This window comes from Sinocyclocheilus anshuiensis, unplaced genomic scaffold, assembly GCF_001515605.1.
Source record: "Sinocyclocheilus anshuiensis isolate Anshui unplaced genomic scaffold, SAMN03320099.WGS_v1.1 scaffold5, whole genome shotgun sequence".
NCBI classification, from domain to species: domain Eukaryota; kingdom Metazoa; phylum Chordata; class Actinopteri; order Cypriniformes; family Cyprinidae; genus Sinocyclocheilus; species Sinocyclocheilus anshuiensis.
The window spans coordinates 284,885-301,979 of NW_015536464.1; the positions used below are offsets into that span (position 1 = coordinate 284,885).

Consider the following 17,095-nt stretch of genomic DNA (forward strand, 5'->3'; position numbering starts at 1 on the left):
TTTGTCCCATCAGCGATCTTAGTTTGACGCATAATAGGCCGCAGATTATATGGGTCAGCTGTACGGCTTGAGAAGGCCTTAGACTTTCTATGACATGATAAAACAGAAAGAAGGAACGCTACAGGCACACTGGGTTCCCACTTGTTTTTGTAAACATTTGTGAAAGTTGCTGCTATTGTAGCGAGGACCCGACACATATCACTGAGAGCTGATATCAGTTGTTTACAGCAGATATCAGTTGTCCTACAGCAGATAGAGGAGGGTTTGGGCCCTGGCATTGTGGCAGAGCTCTCACAAGAGGAGGAGGGCAAGCTGGGCCCACAGACTTTGGTGGTTGTGGGGCACGCCATTTTTTAGTTGATATATGGGGGCTTGCAGCGAAAAAGTGGGAGAATTTGGTCCCAGCATACACCAGTTCCTCCATTTTCTGTGAGAAGCTTAGAAGCGGAGATGCTGGAGAGAGGGATAAAGTGTCTGGTGAGCGGGGGCTCTGGCTCATGTGCTTCCGGTGGCTGTGATATGTTGTCCTGGCTTCCCTGGCTGTTTTTCAGAAAGTTGTCCTTGGGTGCTGAGTCTTGGAGCTGTTCTGATATGTTACAGTCTGTCTGTGATGAGCTCTGTGCACAGAGCTCAGCCGGGATGGTGTCCATGAGCAGTGCTTGTTGTGGCTGCATGGTGTTATCAGTGTCCTTGTGGGATGTATCAACCACATGATGACTCGAAAGCTGATATGAAGTGCTGTGGCCACTCATACTTTGTCCAGGTGTGTGTGACATTCATGTTGAGTGGATTGGCACACACTACTGAAGGATGATGGAGGGATAAGCAGATATTGTCCTTTAGCACTCTTGCACCAAGTTTGTTTGGGTGGAGGCCATCCAGTTTAAACAGTTGTCTATGGACCCAGAAAAGATTGAAGTTGTCAATGAAGTTGACACCTTTTATACTGCATGTTCTTTGTAGCCATGTATTCAGCCCAAGCAACCGTGAAAACATGTTAGTTCCCCTTGCTGGGAGTGGTCCACTGATGAACAACTGAACTTTAAGTCTTCGAAGTGTTTCAAGGAGTTCACTGAAATCCTTCTTAAGGAGTGCTGACTGCTCTTTCCGAATATCATTCTTCCCCACATGGATGATGATTCGATTTGCAGTCTTTTGCTTCATTAGAATGGTCCAAAGTTCCCTGTTCACATCAGAAATGGTTGCTTGAGGAAAGCAGCATGTAGTTGTAGGCCTGCTACTGATGTTTCTGATAATAGAGTCAATCCACTATCAGAGTCTTGGCCTCGGCTGCATTCTGAGCTGAATGCCACTGTCTGCTCAACCTTGAGCACCTGTTAGTAGTGATGTTAGCTGCTGGCTGATAAGATCCATGTTCAATCACATTTGGGGATTCCTCACCCACATTCATTAATGCTTCAAATCTGTCCTCAAGATGTATAGGGGGTGGTAGAACACCAGTGTTTGCAAGGCTTGTCATAGCCATATCTGGGGTAGAGGATGCTACGGCAGCAATATGAGATACTCATGACAATCTGATGTCTTGAGTGCCTCTGGGTCTCACTCCCTGTTTGTGCCATCGATTAGTGTGTAGATCAGTTTTGGCTTGTTCTTTACACTTGGTATAAACTGTTGAGATTCACTAGATTCACAGGACTCACCGGCTGTATGCTGAGGGGGCCCGTGATGACACTCTGCTGTGTGTTCTGCCTGTTTTGGAAGTCCAGCAAGTAACTTTGTTTCAAGAACCGCAATCCTTTGTAGAAGTCTGTGGCAGTTCATGCAGCAAGTAGATTCCACAAGAGGCATTTTCTTTCTCGTCTGTTTGAATGTAGGCAGCTGTGTTTTCCCGTCTCCGGAATGTAAGCTGCTGGCAGTGGGAGGCAAAGAGTCTTCTTTTTCGTAGTATTATTCCAATCCCAAAAAGTTTTTTGTTTTAGTGCTTGTGCCAAAAAATGTGTTGTTTGAGCACTGTGCTAATCTGCTGAAGTTAAAATCTTAGAAAAATCTGAGAAAAGTGCAAAACAAGGAGCAAAGCACAGAGCAGTAAGCACAAGCGTCCGAACAGTAGCAAAGTCGCCAGCTAAGCAAAAACAATAACATCACTCTTTATGTCTATTATTATGTGAAAAATGGTTATTTATTTTATTTTTTTTGGAGCAATTTCGTTCTTCCGGTTCAAAAAGAAAAGTTGAACCAACGTCACGAAAAGTGACGTATATGCCTTAATTTGCAGTGGTGATTGGCTGCTGTGGCTGGAGAGTACGTGTCTACGTCATCAGTTTTCCGAGCTTTTCTCAGTACCATTCATTAGAATGAACTCTTATGATCCAATCCCTGCACTGTATTATGCATGAGGTCTTCTTACAGTGGAGAATTCAAATCTAATGAGAGTTTCCACACCGTCAGTTCATCTCTGTAAACACGACCGTAACAATATTTAATGTTACAACGCGTGGAGACTGCATGAGAGAGCGGTGTCTGCGCGGAACGCCGCAATGAGCAAGCATGTTTCAAGTTGATGTGAACACAATTCATATTAGGCTTGTTTGAGATGAGCAAAATCTGCGCAGAACCGATCACCGGTGATCACCACAAGATGCCGGTTAGAAAAGTGTCCGAGTTACGTCCGACTTGCTCTGATGTCATGCTGACGTGTGCCAAAAAACTCTTGCAACGGCGAGGCGGCTGTGTCGGATTGTGCAGTCGAGCGCAGTTGCTCTCCACCGACTGCTCTGATCAAAAGCATGATGGGAAACGACTGACTGACGACACAGCTTAATGCTCATTGGTTCAGACAACCGTGATGCTGCGTTCTCTTCCATAATGTTTTATTTTTTTATCTGGTTCCATGTGATTATGTATTTAAATCATGCATGAATGTTACCAAACACTATGACAGTGCGATCTCTGTGTGAGATATGTGATTGTTGTCATATTTCTATAAAAATCTAAAATACATGTGTATTAAAGTAAAAATGGATGATAAATACACCTTTCGTACGGAATTAAATAGCAAGCACTTTAAGTGTCTTGTTCATCATATTTATTTTCATATAAAAGCAACAGAACTGAAATCATATCATGTTTATTAGCAACACAGCATAAGTGAGAGAAACGCGATATCTGCCTTTGATCTCGTAGGTATCTGCTCCACTTCGAGAGGTCAGAACTGTCCATTTGTTCTGAGAATAGTGCTGGTAAACATGAAAATATTTTTAGAACTTTGAAATGTTCTTCTTGATTTTTCATATAGACCAGTATCTCTGCTTATTTATTTCAAATAATAATTTAGCAAAACATATTGGATTTGTTCATGATAGTTGTTAGTAGTCTCCAATGATACGATTTCTTGAGAGTTCATTATACTTATGAATGATCAGTCCTGGAGTTTATCCTGCTCTCCCTCTAGTTCCTCATTCTGTCACAATAACAAACAGACTGAACTCCCTGTTCCCTCCAGCTGCTGGAGAATAGGAGTGTATGTGGATCACAGTGCAGGAACTCTGTCCTTCTACAGCGTCTCTGACACAATGAACCTCATCCACACAGTCCAGACCACATTCACTCAGCCGCTCTATCCTGGGTTTGTGGTTGGTCATAAATCATCATTGAAACTGTGTGATTTTTAACTGATATAGTTTCCTCATCTCTCACACTGTCTGAAAAGTAAGATTGTATTATACAGTGTTTTACCTGAATATTTTTGTGTCTTACTGTTACAACATTTGAGAAAACAACTTATTGTATAACCTTTGTAGTTTTTAATGTAACAATTTTGAGTAAAAATTAGATGTCCAGTATACTTACATATGCAGTTTATTCTAATCATAATAATCAGATTCATCTGATAACTGTAGTGTAAAGGTGGAATAATAATACATGTGGAAATTACATATGACTGACTGGTGTGAATCTGGGTTGACATTTACTCTGAACATCAGTATTTGTGACTGTGAGATCTACTACTTCTAAACAGTTTTGATATGATCTAATGTGCCATACATTTATTTTATGTTGGCTGTTAAACATCATGTCTGTTAATGCTGAGTTATATAAAAAAATATATTTTTGTGATGAGAAATATCGTTTTTTATTTTGTGAAAAGTTGAAGTGAAACCCTTGGGGAAAGATGCTGCCTCGGAATTTGGGCAGAATGCCATTTGCCTGTTGCTAATGGTGTTTTTATTATTTAATTTATGAGTTATTGTGATTCAGTTTTTTTTAAGAATTCCATCAGTTACATTTCATTGTTCATAACTATAGGTTACGTGATCTCTTAAATTAAAAAATAAATAAATAAAAAAAAATTCAGAGGATATGCCTACCTTTTAATTGTGGGATGCTGTTTGATTTGCCTGTCATTGCTCACTTATTCTGCTGAATTATTCAATACTCGTACAGTACAAAGGTTTGGAAATATTATGATTTTTAAATATTTGTAATAAAGTATCTTATGCTCACCAAGGCTGCATTTATTTGAAAAAAAAAAAAAATACAGTAAAAACAGTAATGTTTTGAAATATTATTGCAATTTGAAATAACTGTTTTCTATTTTTGAATATATATTTTTAAATGCAATTTATCCTGTAATGCAAACCTGAACTGTCACATGACTGGAGTAACGATGCTGAAAATTCAGCTTTGATCACAGGAATAAATGACATTTTACAATATACATGTTACAGTTGTTTTAAATTGTAATAATATTTCACAATATTACTGTTTTGTTTTGAGCTGATACATACAGCCTTGGTGAGCAGAACAGAATTGATTAAAACCTTTAAAAATCTAATTATCTCGTTTTGACAAGCAGGCCTACTGTATACATCTGAATATTTGATTTAGTATTGCACCGTGATATCAGATATACATTTGTCAATTCGGCAAAATCATGTTTTCATATTTTAAGAGATTTATGACTTACGTCTCAATCCATATTATGGGATTTTGCGCCATCTAGAGTGGATGAAATGTCAGAGACTATTACTGACTCATAGATCGCTTTAACAAGAACATAAATACGAATGTAATGCAATACCGTAAACTGAGCTGCCTGTGGATATAAGCAGCGTTGGGGAGTAACTCGTTACATGTAACGGAATTACGTAATTACGCACGCCTGTCTCTCCAAACCCAAACCCATCGGCGCAGTTGCTAGACTTTCATCTGATTGGTTTGTTACTTCAGCGATTATTCTGTACCGCCGTCTGATTGGTCCGCAAGTCCAGCGATGCGTCTCCCAACCAATCATTGCTCATTTTTTAGAGTTTTATAAGAAACTCGAATGAGGCGGAAAGATTGACTTCCGTGTTTTGGCTTTAGTTTCGGGTTTTCTCCCTCATCATGGGTGCGTGTATGGCCTTGTGCTCGCTGGCGAGCTGCGTAAGTCTAAAATATTACTTTGACTCAAATCAATTTCGTCTCTTCATGTTGTCAAATGTCATCTGCTGAAGACAGCAACGCATTTTATCAAAAACCTTTAAACCCGACTTGTTCATAGATGCGCTTTAGAGGCCGTTTCCTCGTTTTGTTTACGTAAATAAACTATAAAGTTTTGAGAAAACATAAATAAATGACTCGAGGGCGGCATGTCTTTATGTTTTTAGACTTTGTTTGCTCTTAATAATGTCACATTTGTAAACGGTGTACTTTAAAACACTTGGGCTGTAAGTTTCTCGAGTTTCTGACGCGCATCCGATTTCACAAACGCAAGTCCTTTTCAGTCCAATAATTTCCCATTTTACCAGTAATATTTAATAGAAATGTTTAACATAGAGGCCTAGGCTTCTCATATGTGACACTGGAGCACAAAACCAGTCAGAGGTATATTTGTAGCAATAACTAACAATACATTGTATGGGTCAAAATTATCGATTTTTCTTTTATGCCAAAAATCATTAGGATATTAAGTAAAGATCATGTTCCATGAAGATATTTTGTAAATGTCCTACCGTACATATATCAAAACTTATTTTTTTATTAGTAATATGCATTGCTAAGAAGTTCATTTGGACAACTTTAAAGGCGATTTTCTCAATATTTTGATTTTTTTTTTTGCACCCTCAGATTCCAGATGTTCAAATAGTTGTGTTTTGGCCAAATATTGTCCTGACAAACCATACATCAATGGAAAGCTTATTTATTCCGATTTATTATTCAGCTCAATGTAAAAAAAAAAAAAGAAGACACTTATGACTGTCCAGGGTCATGTAGTAGTTTGTTCACCCTGTAGTGCAGAGAAATGTGTGTATTTTCTGTGTTGAGTGTGTTTCTGTCATTGTAGGCGTCTTGTCTGTGCGGCTCTGCACCGTGTCTTTTATCAGGATGCTGTCCTTCTACATACAACTCCACTGTGAGCCGCCTGGCCTTCTCCTTCTTCCTGCTGCTGGGCACTATAGTGTCCATCATCATGATCCTGCCCGGCATGGAGACGCAGCTGAAGAAGGTACACAGACCATTGGTGCAGGGGGCATGGCATCACAGCAGAGCTGGTGTGCTTAAAGGGATAGCTCACCCAAAAATTAAAATCCTGTCATTAATTACTCACCCTCATGTCGTTCCAAACCCAGAAGACCTTCGTTTTCATCTTCAGAACACAAATTAAGATATTTTTGCTCTACTAGCTATCCCTATAAGCTTGAATCTGGCCGGATCCCATTTCTTCTCTCTTGCTTTCCAATCCTGATTCTGGCCTGAAAAAAAAAACAAAACAATGAAAAGATATAGACCAGTGTCAGAAGTTGTTTTTATTAAAGGAAAATATTTGCCTTCTGAAATTAAAATTTGGAGACATTTTAATCTGAAAACAAACATGGAAATAAACAAAGCATATACGTTTCTATATTTATTTTCTAAATATTGGCACTACTAGTCACTAATTTGGAATAATTAAGATATATTTTTGAAAGAAGTCTCATGTTCATCAAGACTGCAGTTTATTTGATTAAATATTGTAAAAACAATAATAATGTGTTCCTGTGATGCAGAGCTGCATTTTCAGCAAGGACACAGCAAATTGATCAAAAGCGACAGTGTATGTGTATATATATATATATATATTATAAAACATTTTTTTGCCTTCAAATAAATGCTGTTGAACAGTAAATGCTATTCATCAAATTCAAACAAATTCTGGGGAAGAACAAAAAAAAAAGTATCATAGTTTCCACAAAACTAAAAACTGTTTTCAGCATAGATAATAATTTGAATGATTTCTGAAGGATCACGTGACACTGAAGTCACATGATAGAAAAGTGCAATAAAAATATTTTATATATTTATATATAGCTATAATATTTTATAGTTATTTTAGATTGTAACAATATTACTTATTTCAAAAACATACTTATTTAAAAAAGAAAAATTACTCCAAACGTTTGACATGTAGTGTAAATAATTATTTCTGCACTATTTCTAGGTTATTTCTAAATAATGAAATGTAAGTGAATTTCTGACATTCTGAAACCCACTGTAAGTAAAATATACTTTTAAGTTTAGATCCAGGGCAGTGTAGTGGTCTGAAATTAGTAGGCCTATTAGTTGAATTATTCTACTAATAATTCAATTATTAGATTAGTCCCCTCTTTGCAGTTTTCAAAGCCTAATATAAATCCATGTTTCAGTTCTGTTTGATGTTGACATGGATATATTCCAGGTTATGGGAAAATGACCTCAGACTACAACATAACTATTCAAAAATATTTGTGTATGCTTATATTTGCATGCTTGTATGAAAAGCAAGTTAACAAGAATTGTTTCCCCTCTAAATACATCAAACTGCTCTCTGGCTGGTTTGTTTTCTTTCTCTCATTTGTGCTATGCATTAGTAGCTTTTTGAAAACGCAGCAAGCTTATTTAGTGGTTTATACATCTATAATCTCACATGTTTATAATCTCAAATTTAAATAAAAAAAAAAAATATATATGTTTATGTGTTTAAACCACTGATCTATATAATGACTCTGTTCTCTATTATAGATCAGTGGTTTAAACATATAAACAGCCACAGTATGTTATCAAGGTGTAAAGAGAGAAATATTATATTTGTTTGACCCCTGTGTAAACCTGCATTTTGAATTGATGATTCAATCATTTTTTTATTGAATTTATCAACAGATTCCTGGTTTCTGTGAAGGAGGCTCTTCCATACCTGGAATTCATGGGAAGGTGAACTGTGAGATCATTGTTGGCTATAAGTCGGTCTACAGGATGTGCTTTGCCATGGCCTGTTTCTTCTTCCTCTTCTCCATCATCATGATCCGTGTGAGAAGCAGCAAGGATCCACGAGCGTCAATTCAAAACGGGTATAGTTTTACTATCTGCTGTACCAGCTGTAGTCTTTCCCACTGAAAAGATGGACAGGGCGTTCTCAGAAAATGTTTGTAACAGTGCTGCCCTCTGCTGGTGAAAGCTGGGGTTTTTGAAATATGGAAAATTCCTTTTTGCACAATAGTTCTACTTTGTCCGGGAAGTCTTACATAATCCGCCAATGTGACTGTGTATGTTGTTTTTCAGTTTCTGGTTCTTCAAGTTCTTGATTCTGGTCGCTCTTACAGTGGGAGCTTTCTTCATTCCAGATGGAGCGTTCAACACAGGTACATCAGCTGATAAATGTGACCACTAAACCAGTCTTAAGTAGCACAGGTATATTTGTAGCAATAGCCAACAATACACTGTATGGGTCAAAATTATCAATTTTTCTTTTATGCCAAAAATCATTAGGATATTAAGTAAAGATCATTATAAATCTCAGTTTCCAAAAATGAACCCTTATGACTGGTTTTGTTGTCCATGGTCACTAATAAGAGTTGGATATTTTTAGTATTTTTTTTTTCCCTCACTCTTTATAGGTTATGGTACATGACCACTGAGTGTGTGGCTATATTACATATTAATAATATTTTTTTTTATTGACATTCACAACTAGTAGGTTGTTTTTCAGTGCTCTGTAGTTCCCAGGAGGAATAGCAGTTTCTCATGTACAACCAGTTGGGAATGCAAGCAAACGACATTTGTAGGCCCTGTTTACGCCTGATAACCATGTGACCACATCACATTAGAGTAAACACTAACGCTTCCTCATGCATCATAGACAACAGTGAATGATCACCTACTTATTTGCTATTGCATTTCTCTGGTTACGTGAATGTTTTAAAGTGGTGATAAACCCCATACACCAGGATTCCCACTGTCATTGAAAACCTAGAAATTTCAGGGAATATTAAAATTGTGATTTCCATACCTAAGGCTAAGGATAAACTTTATCCTATCATAGTTGGATCAAGACCTTTTTCATCCATTCTATCCACCTATTAATCCATAGGTGGATTAATCATTTAATTAATCATCTCAATTAAATCCAGTAAAGTATGGAGTGCCGCAAGGATCTGTCCTAGGCCCTCTGCTATTTTCAATATACATGTTGCCCCTTGGTAATATTAGAAAATACAGGATTAGTTTCCACTGTTATGCTGATGATACTCAACTATATATTTCAACAAGACCAGATGAAACTTCTAAATTATTTAAGCTAACAAGAGTGTGTTAAAAATGAAAAACCTGAAAAGTCTGGTTATTAATCTTAATCCCAAAACTAAAAAAATAAATAAATAAATAAAAGTAATAAAATAATGTCTCAGCTTTTAAATATTTCCTTGACTAACACTGTGAGCAAAAGTCTTCCAAAGTCACACTGTAAAGTTGTAACAGAAGTGCTTTCTGAAGTTTCATTTAGCTGTCTGTACACAGACTCGAAGTGGTATAAATGCAATTGCACAGCGATTACAGCTGGATACTTTCATACTGAGGTGTGAGAGCAGGCATATTTTTGTCTGTCCTTACACAGAATTTTGAGCAGGCACAGTGCAGCCTTAACTCATACTAGATACTGTATGTAGAAGATTTTTTATTAATCAAAATATGAATTAAGTATAATCACTGTGAATATAGCCAGCAGCCTTAACTCATACTAGATACTGTATGTAGAAGATTTTTTAATAATCAAAATATGAATTAAGTATAATCACTGTGAATATAGCCATTTGTGTATCAAGTTATTCTACTATTATTATTTTAAAAAGCCCTCTAACACTAGCTTTCTCTGTTCTTTTTATTTATTATAAAAAAAGACTCTCTAACACTAGTGTTTGCTCTTGTGTTGATTTTGATTGCTTCTATTGTCCTTATTTGTAAGTCGCTTTGGATAAAAGCATCTGCTAAATGACTAGAAATGGCTCTTTGTGAGTGCAGTCTCTATAAAATGAGAAATCCCTCCTAGTTGTCAGGAACAGCTGCTGAAGTCATGCCAGTTCATAAGACAGGAATGGATTTTGTCCGTTGCAGTGTGGTACTACTTCGGCGTGGTTGGGTCCTTCATCTTCATTCTGATCCAGCTCATTCTGCTGGTGGATTTCGCTCACACCTGGAACCAGAAGTGGGTGGAGAACGCGGAGAACGGGAACAGTAAATGCTGGTATGCAGGTACGTTCAGCAACATTGTTTCTGCGTGACTAAGCTGTTAAACTGATAAAGCTAAGAGCTGAAAGCAGGTGTCATCTTAAAGTCACAAGCATTATAAGCTGTCTTTGTCAGTTTAGTATAACATTCTCTTCAAACCAGCTGCAGCTTTGACAAGCAGTGGACCCTTTTTTACAGACTGTCACTTCCACAGTTATTAACATTATAAATCTACCAAAGTATTGAGATATATATATATATATAGAGAGAGAGAGAGAGAGAGAGAGAGAAAGAGAGAGAGTTTAGTCTACAGAAAGCTTATTTATTCAGCTTTCAGGTGATGTATAAATCTCAGTTTTGAAAAATTTACACTTAAGACTGGTTTTGAAGCATTATAAGCTGTCTTTGTCAGTTTAGTATAACATTCTCTTCAAACCAGCTGCAGCTTTGACAAGCAGTGGACCCTTTTTTACAGACTGTCACTTCCACAGTTATTAACATTATAAATCTACCAAAGTATTGAGATATATATATATATATAGAGAGAGAGAGAGAGAGAGAGAGAGAAAGAGAGAGAGTTTAGTCTACAGAAAGCTTATTTATTCAGTTTTCAGGTGATGTATAAATCTCAATTTTGAAAAATTTACACTTAAGACTGGTTTTGAGGTCCAGGGTCACATATTAGTTGACCATAGAAGTGACATAGAAGTTTACCTACTATGTAGACTTCCACTTTTGAGTACCCGAGGAAGGTGAAAAGGGTCCATGAGGGACAATTTGTTGGTCACTTGGTGTCTTTCTTTGACCCAAAATCCACATAACTGTATATTAAATATCAAATATGAGCTGATTGGCTATAATCGTATTCCTTTTCTCCACAGCCCTGCTGTCGTTCACACTGGTGCACTATATCTGTGCCTTTGCTGCTGTGGTTTTGTTCTATATATTCTACACGCAGCCGGAGGACTGCGCCGAGCACAAAGCCTTCATCAGTCTCAACCTCATCTTCTGCATCATGGTGTCTGTGGTGGCTGTTCTTCCAAAAGTGCAGGTCATTGCTGGTTTTCTTGCTTTTCTCTCTGAATGGATGCAAACAAGATAAAGCAGACAAGTCTGTCAGAATGTGAACATTTGCGTATCAGATCTGCACACATCACATACACTGACAGAATGATTTAGATTGTGGGTAACTGTGTTACAGGAGGCTCAGCCGAGCTCTGGGCTGCTCCAGGCGTCTCTCATCTCTCTCTACACCATGTATCTCACATGGTCTGCGATGAGCAACAACCCTAGTGAGTCTCGCAAACAGATCTCATGAGATGAACTTCATTGAATGCTTTTTTTGTTGTACCTCTGAACTTTCTGATTGAATTTTAATTCATGAGAATCTAGTTCATAAGCACCCTCATCTCTGAAAGAGTCGGTCAGGTGAAAGGGTGCTTATATGCACAATAAAAAGTGGACAACTTTTAAGAATTTGACATTAAGGTGATTGACACACAATGCAGTCAGTTAAAAAAAATAAAAATAGGTGTAAGTTTTTGTTTAAACTTTTGTAACTATAGAACTTATATAGCCTAATATATTTTGTTTTAAAAGACATTTTCTGCCATCTAGCTAATTTCATCTTGCTAACTTCAAAACCTCACCCTTCAAAGGTATGTCAACAAACTTGAATGTGCAAAATGACTGACAAGCAAAGAGAGAAAGAGTCTAGGAGGCCATCACAGAAACAAGTGACACCTGTTTCTGTGATTGTTTGCAGAAATAAATTTTTTTATTAATGCTGGGCTATGATTAATCGCATCCTAAATAAAAGGTTTTGTTTATATAATATATATGTATGTGTACTGTGTATATGTATTATGTACATATAAAGACACACATACAGTATATATTTTGAAAATATTTGCATGTATTTACATATACATATAAATATATTTAATACATAAACATAAACATTTTTCTTAAATATATACGTGTGTGTGTGTGTGTGTGTGTGTGTGTATTTATATATACATAATAAATATACACAGTACACACACATATATAAACAAACTTTTATTCTGGATGCAATTAATCTTTGCCCAGCACAAATTTTTTTTTTTTATGTACATTTCCATTCAAAAGTTTGGGGTCTATTGGATTTATTTTTATTTTTTTAAGAATCTCAACAAAGCTGCATTTCATTGTTCAGAAATAGAGTAAAAACTGTAATATTGTGAAATATTATAATAAGCTAAAATAACTGCTTTCTGCCGTAATATATTTTAAAATGTAATTTATTCCTGTGACCAAAGCTGAATTTTCAGCATCATTACTCCAGTCTTCAGTGTCACATGATCCTTCGGAAATCAATGCAGAAAACAGTTGTGCAGCTTCATATTTGTGTAGAAAGTATGATCTTGTTGTTGTTGTTGTTCAAAAGAACAGCATTTATTTGAAGCGTCTTTTGTAACATTATAAATGTCCATACACTCATTTTGATCAATTTAATGCATCCTAGCTGAGTACATAACAAAATCAAAATAAATAACCACCTCTTTTTAAGGTTGTTTCATTGATATCATTGTCTGATAGTCTGATAATAATCTGTATGCTGTCTCAAACTTCATTTCGTTACCAAAACTGAGAAATCACATGCCTGATAAAGTTTGACCAGAACAAAGGAATTCTCGGAAAGACATTTGGAAAATTCCAGATGCAGGTTGTTTGTTTACATAATTGGATTCTGGGAAATAAGACATACATAAACACATGGAGCTGCTTGAATGGAAAAAATGACAAACCTCAGCAACCTCCAGGCCAAATGTAATGGGATGTAATGCAATTAAAGTTTAAAGGAGGTTTTTTTTTTTTTTGCTGTGGAGCGGAGTATGGAAATTCTGTGTAACAATCCCATTAATTGGCCTTGCTTAACTCACATCCAGTGCTTAATAGCCCAGGTAGCATGTGTAAAATGAATAACAGAATCACTATCTGTTTTAGAGTGTATGCTATGCTCCTAAATAACCTGTTTCTCATGTGTTGCATTGCTCTTGTCTGTGCACAGATCGTAAGTGTAACCCGAGTCTGTTGAGTCTGGTCAGCGGCGGGCCGACAGCAGTCACTCCCACCAGCGCCCCCGGCATCCAGACGCAGTGGTGGGATGCCCAGAGCATTGTGGGGCTGGTCATCTTCCTCCTCTGCACACTGTATGCCAGGTGAGCTGGTTACCATCGTCCTCACCACTGCCAGAAGCAGACAAAGAAATGCTAAATGAATACAAGCTGTGCTGAACAGTATATCTTAAAATAATTCAGTTTTTTTTTTCTTTTAATTGTCTTCAAATAAATGTTTATTGGTGTATTTGCTTTTGTGTATGTATGTATGTATGTACTGTATATTAGGGATGTGCGTCTCCATGACTGGGGCTGATCTCGACGCATAGCCAACGATACGATTCAGCCCTATTACGATGCAGTGCGATCCGATTTCGATTCGATTTGATTCAACACAATGCGATTCAATGCAATATGCAATGGAGAAAATATGATCACTTTTAATGCCTCGAGGCCTGTTTCATAAAACAAGTTTTACCTCATAAAACTATTTCAGTTAGTCTGACTCATTGTCAAATTATTTGGTTTCATAAAGCAAATTTAACATAGGCCTAGACGTAAAATTCATATTTGAAATTAAGTCATTTTTAATTCCATTATTTGATCTAAGCCATCTTTTATGTGTTTGCTTCTTATCTTTTTCTAGCATTCGCTCCTCAAACAACAGCCAGGTGAATAAGCTGATGCAGACAGAGGAAGTTCAGGGGCTGGCGTCTGCTGATGCCTGCGAGGGCGTCTCTGAGGACGGCGTGAGGCGCGCTGTGGATAACGAAGAGGACAGCGTCACATACAGCTACTCCTTCTTCCACTTCTCTCTGTTCCTGGCCTCCCTCTACATCATGATGACCCTGACCAACTGGTACCAGTGAGTGTCTCACAGAGCATCCTCACTCTGTACTGCTGGGGAGCTTGGGAGAGTTCTGTATAGATGTTAATTTGAAGAAATGAGTGACAGATATTTCTTTAAACGTTCTCTTTCTTTCTCAGACCTGAAACAGACTACACAGCCATGAAAACCAGCATGCCGTCTGTGTGGGTTAAGATCTGCTCGAGTTGGCTGGGTCTGGCGCTGTACCTCTGGACCCTTGTGGCTCCGCTAATCCTGTCCGACCGAGACTTCAGCTAAACACACAGAAGATTCAAAGAGTGGCCTTGTACTGAAGCAATACACCGAATTCACTTATTTAGTGCTTTACAGAAGTTTCTGTCAATCTTTAAGATGCGCTGAGCTCTATGCACACTTGTATATTTTCACAAGATGCCTTTCATATTTTTTGTTGTTACTTAATCATAATCTGTTAACAGATTTCCTGAACTCTACCCACTGTACACCTTAGGAAGCCAGGATTCTTGATGTAGGACTCTTGAGCTTGAATTCTTTGAATTGTGTATACTTCCATTCACATATGTGCACAGTTTGAACATCTATTTCTGGATATTTCATAGTCTTTTATATCTGTCTTGGGTCCAGTTTTGTTACAAATTGCACTACGTTTGATCAAATCAAAGTTGAATGTTAAGTGGATTGCCAGATTGCCTCATGCATATCAAGATGTTTATTTTGATATGTTTCGAGATGTTTATCTAGAGCTGTATCCATTTAGATTTGAAGCTTTATTTTATGAGCTGTATAATGACACTCCTGACCAAAAGTTTGCAGTTTTTCAGATCAGTTGATCTTTTGTATTTGCACTTTTATTCATTCTTATAAAACTTATTAAAAAAAAAAAATGTACACATGAGGTTATGGGTCTATAATCCAGCTATTCCTATCCTGATGCTGTAATACAGTAAGCCGTTTCCTCTAGGTGGAAGTTTTGTTCTTACAGAAGTACATTTCCTTTACCTGAAAAGTCATTTGATATTAATAGCTCATACACTGTAGTTACAAATTTGAACAAACCCATATAATTATGACTGCCGAAAGGTAACTTAAAGGGTTAGTTACATTACATTTACATTTAGTCATTTAGCAGATGCTTTTATCCAAAGCGACTTACAAATGAGGACAATGGAAGCAATCAAAATCGACAAGAGAGCAATGATATGCAAGTGCTATAACAAGTCTCCGCTTAATGCAGTACACGTAGCAATGTTTTTTTTAATTATTATATAATGAATAAAAAGAAAACCGATAGAATAGAAAGAGAAAAGAGCAAGCTAGTGTTAGAGGCCTTTTTTGCTGTTGTTAATTGTATAATGAATAAAAAGAAAACAAATATAATACAAAAGGAATAGAGATGCTAGTGTTATTTTTATTTTTTTTAGGAAAACAAGCAGTAAATGAATAGAGTGCAAGTTTTTTTATTTTATTTTTAAGAATAAATTAGAATAGAGAGTTGTAACGAATCATCCACTGAAGGCGAGTTGAAGTGAGAACCCAAGTGCAGTTTTATTTACAGTGATCCAAACATCCAAACATAATCCGAGACTTGACTTGACTTGAACAGACTTGACTAGAACAGACTTGATGAGGCATGAACAGACTAGACTCACCAACAGCAGGTTACAACATCAATACACGACAAAAGACAATGGCAACATGATGGCTACTTATAGCAAACAAGAGGGTCACAAGACAAGAACAAACCAATGGGAAACAAGACACATGACTAAGACAACCAATCAGAACATGACACATACACAAGGCAGAGATACATGAGAGCAAGGGAAGCATGACACTAACAGCATGAAAATAATTACAAAATAAAAGACATGAAAACATGAACAAGAAACACACCCAAAAGACCACATTACAGTAGCAACCCAGTAGCATGATAACACACCGGCTCTCGGGGCCAAAAAACAGACCGGCCCACCGGGAATCCTCCTGGTGCTCCCGATTAGCCAAGCCGGGCCTGCGCCACCCCCTCAGAGGACCTCAGATGATGCCAACCCTGAAACAACATACAGAACTACTACATTTTTCTATAAGTTTGATTGCATCATATAATAATTGCTGTTAATAGTGTTCATCGTCTGTTTGATTACATTTTCTTTCCCCCAGGCAACTGAGAACGAATGGGTTCATTTAAACCCACTCGAAAAATGTCCTTAAGGGCCATATCATTAAAAGCCACCAAATGGCACAGTCCACAAAAGTCCTCCACATAGTGCTCAATGGCCTGATCACATTGACGAAGGCGGAGGAGACAAACAACTGCTGGGTTCATTATTGAGCGGTCGTGTATTCAGTAACGAATCATCCACTGAAGGCAAGTTGAAGTGAGAACCCAAGTGCAGCTTTATTTACAGTGATCCAAACATCCAAACATAATCCGAGACTTAAGACAAGAACAAACCAACGCTGATTACGTTAATTACATTCTTGGGTACTCACCAAAATGGTGTAAGACGTAACTCGGGGGAGAAGAATTGTTAAAGGAGACATATTATGCCCCTTTTTACAATATGTAATAAGTCTCTGAAGTCTCTGTCTGTGAAGTTTCAGCTTCATACCCCACAGATCATTTATTATATTATTTTGAAAATGCCTATTTTGAGTGGAAGCAGAAACATGCTGTTTTTCGGGCCTG

The 17,095-nt window shown here is 37.2% G+C and overlaps 1 protein-coding gene across 1 annotated transcript; it reads left to right on the forward strand.

Annotated features, from left to right (window-relative positions):
- The first annotated feature begins 5,284 nt into the window (after window positions 1–5,284).
- On the forward strand, window positions 5,285–15,296 carry LOC107687316 (serine incorporator 2-like). The gene is made up of 10 exons (XM_016484628.1): window positions 5,285–5,385; window positions 6,287–6,448; window positions 8,119–8,306; window positions 8,518–8,597; window positions 10,345–10,482; window positions 11,340–11,509; window positions 11,660–11,750; window positions 13,511–13,661; window positions 14,206–14,424; window positions 14,547–15,296. The coding sequence occupies exons 1-10, from the start codon at window positions 5,347–5,349 to the stop codon at window positions 14,683–14,685; spliced, it is 1,377 nt and encodes a 458-aa protein (XP_016340114.1). The 5' UTR covers window positions 5,285–5,346; the 3' UTR covers window positions 14,686–15,296.
- The last annotated feature ends 1,799 nt before the right edge of the window (window positions 15,297–17,095 follow it).

What these genes read in the sequence shown, in the direction of transcription:
- LOC107687316 (XM_016484628.1), top strand. Translation starts at nt 5,347, where the DNA reads ATGGGTGCGTGTATGGCCTTGTGCTCGCTGGCGAGCTGC. An exon ending in CTGTTCTTCCAAAAGTGCAG is followed by an intron (nt 11,510 to 11,659) that starts GTCATTGCTGGT and finishes ACTGTGTTACAG; the next exon opens with GAGGCTCAGCCGAGCTCTGG. An exon ending in ACCCTGACCAACTGGTACCA is followed by an intron (nt 14,425 to 14,546) that starts GTGAGTGTCTCA and finishes TTTCTTTCTCAG; the next exon opens with ACCTGAAACAGACTACACAG.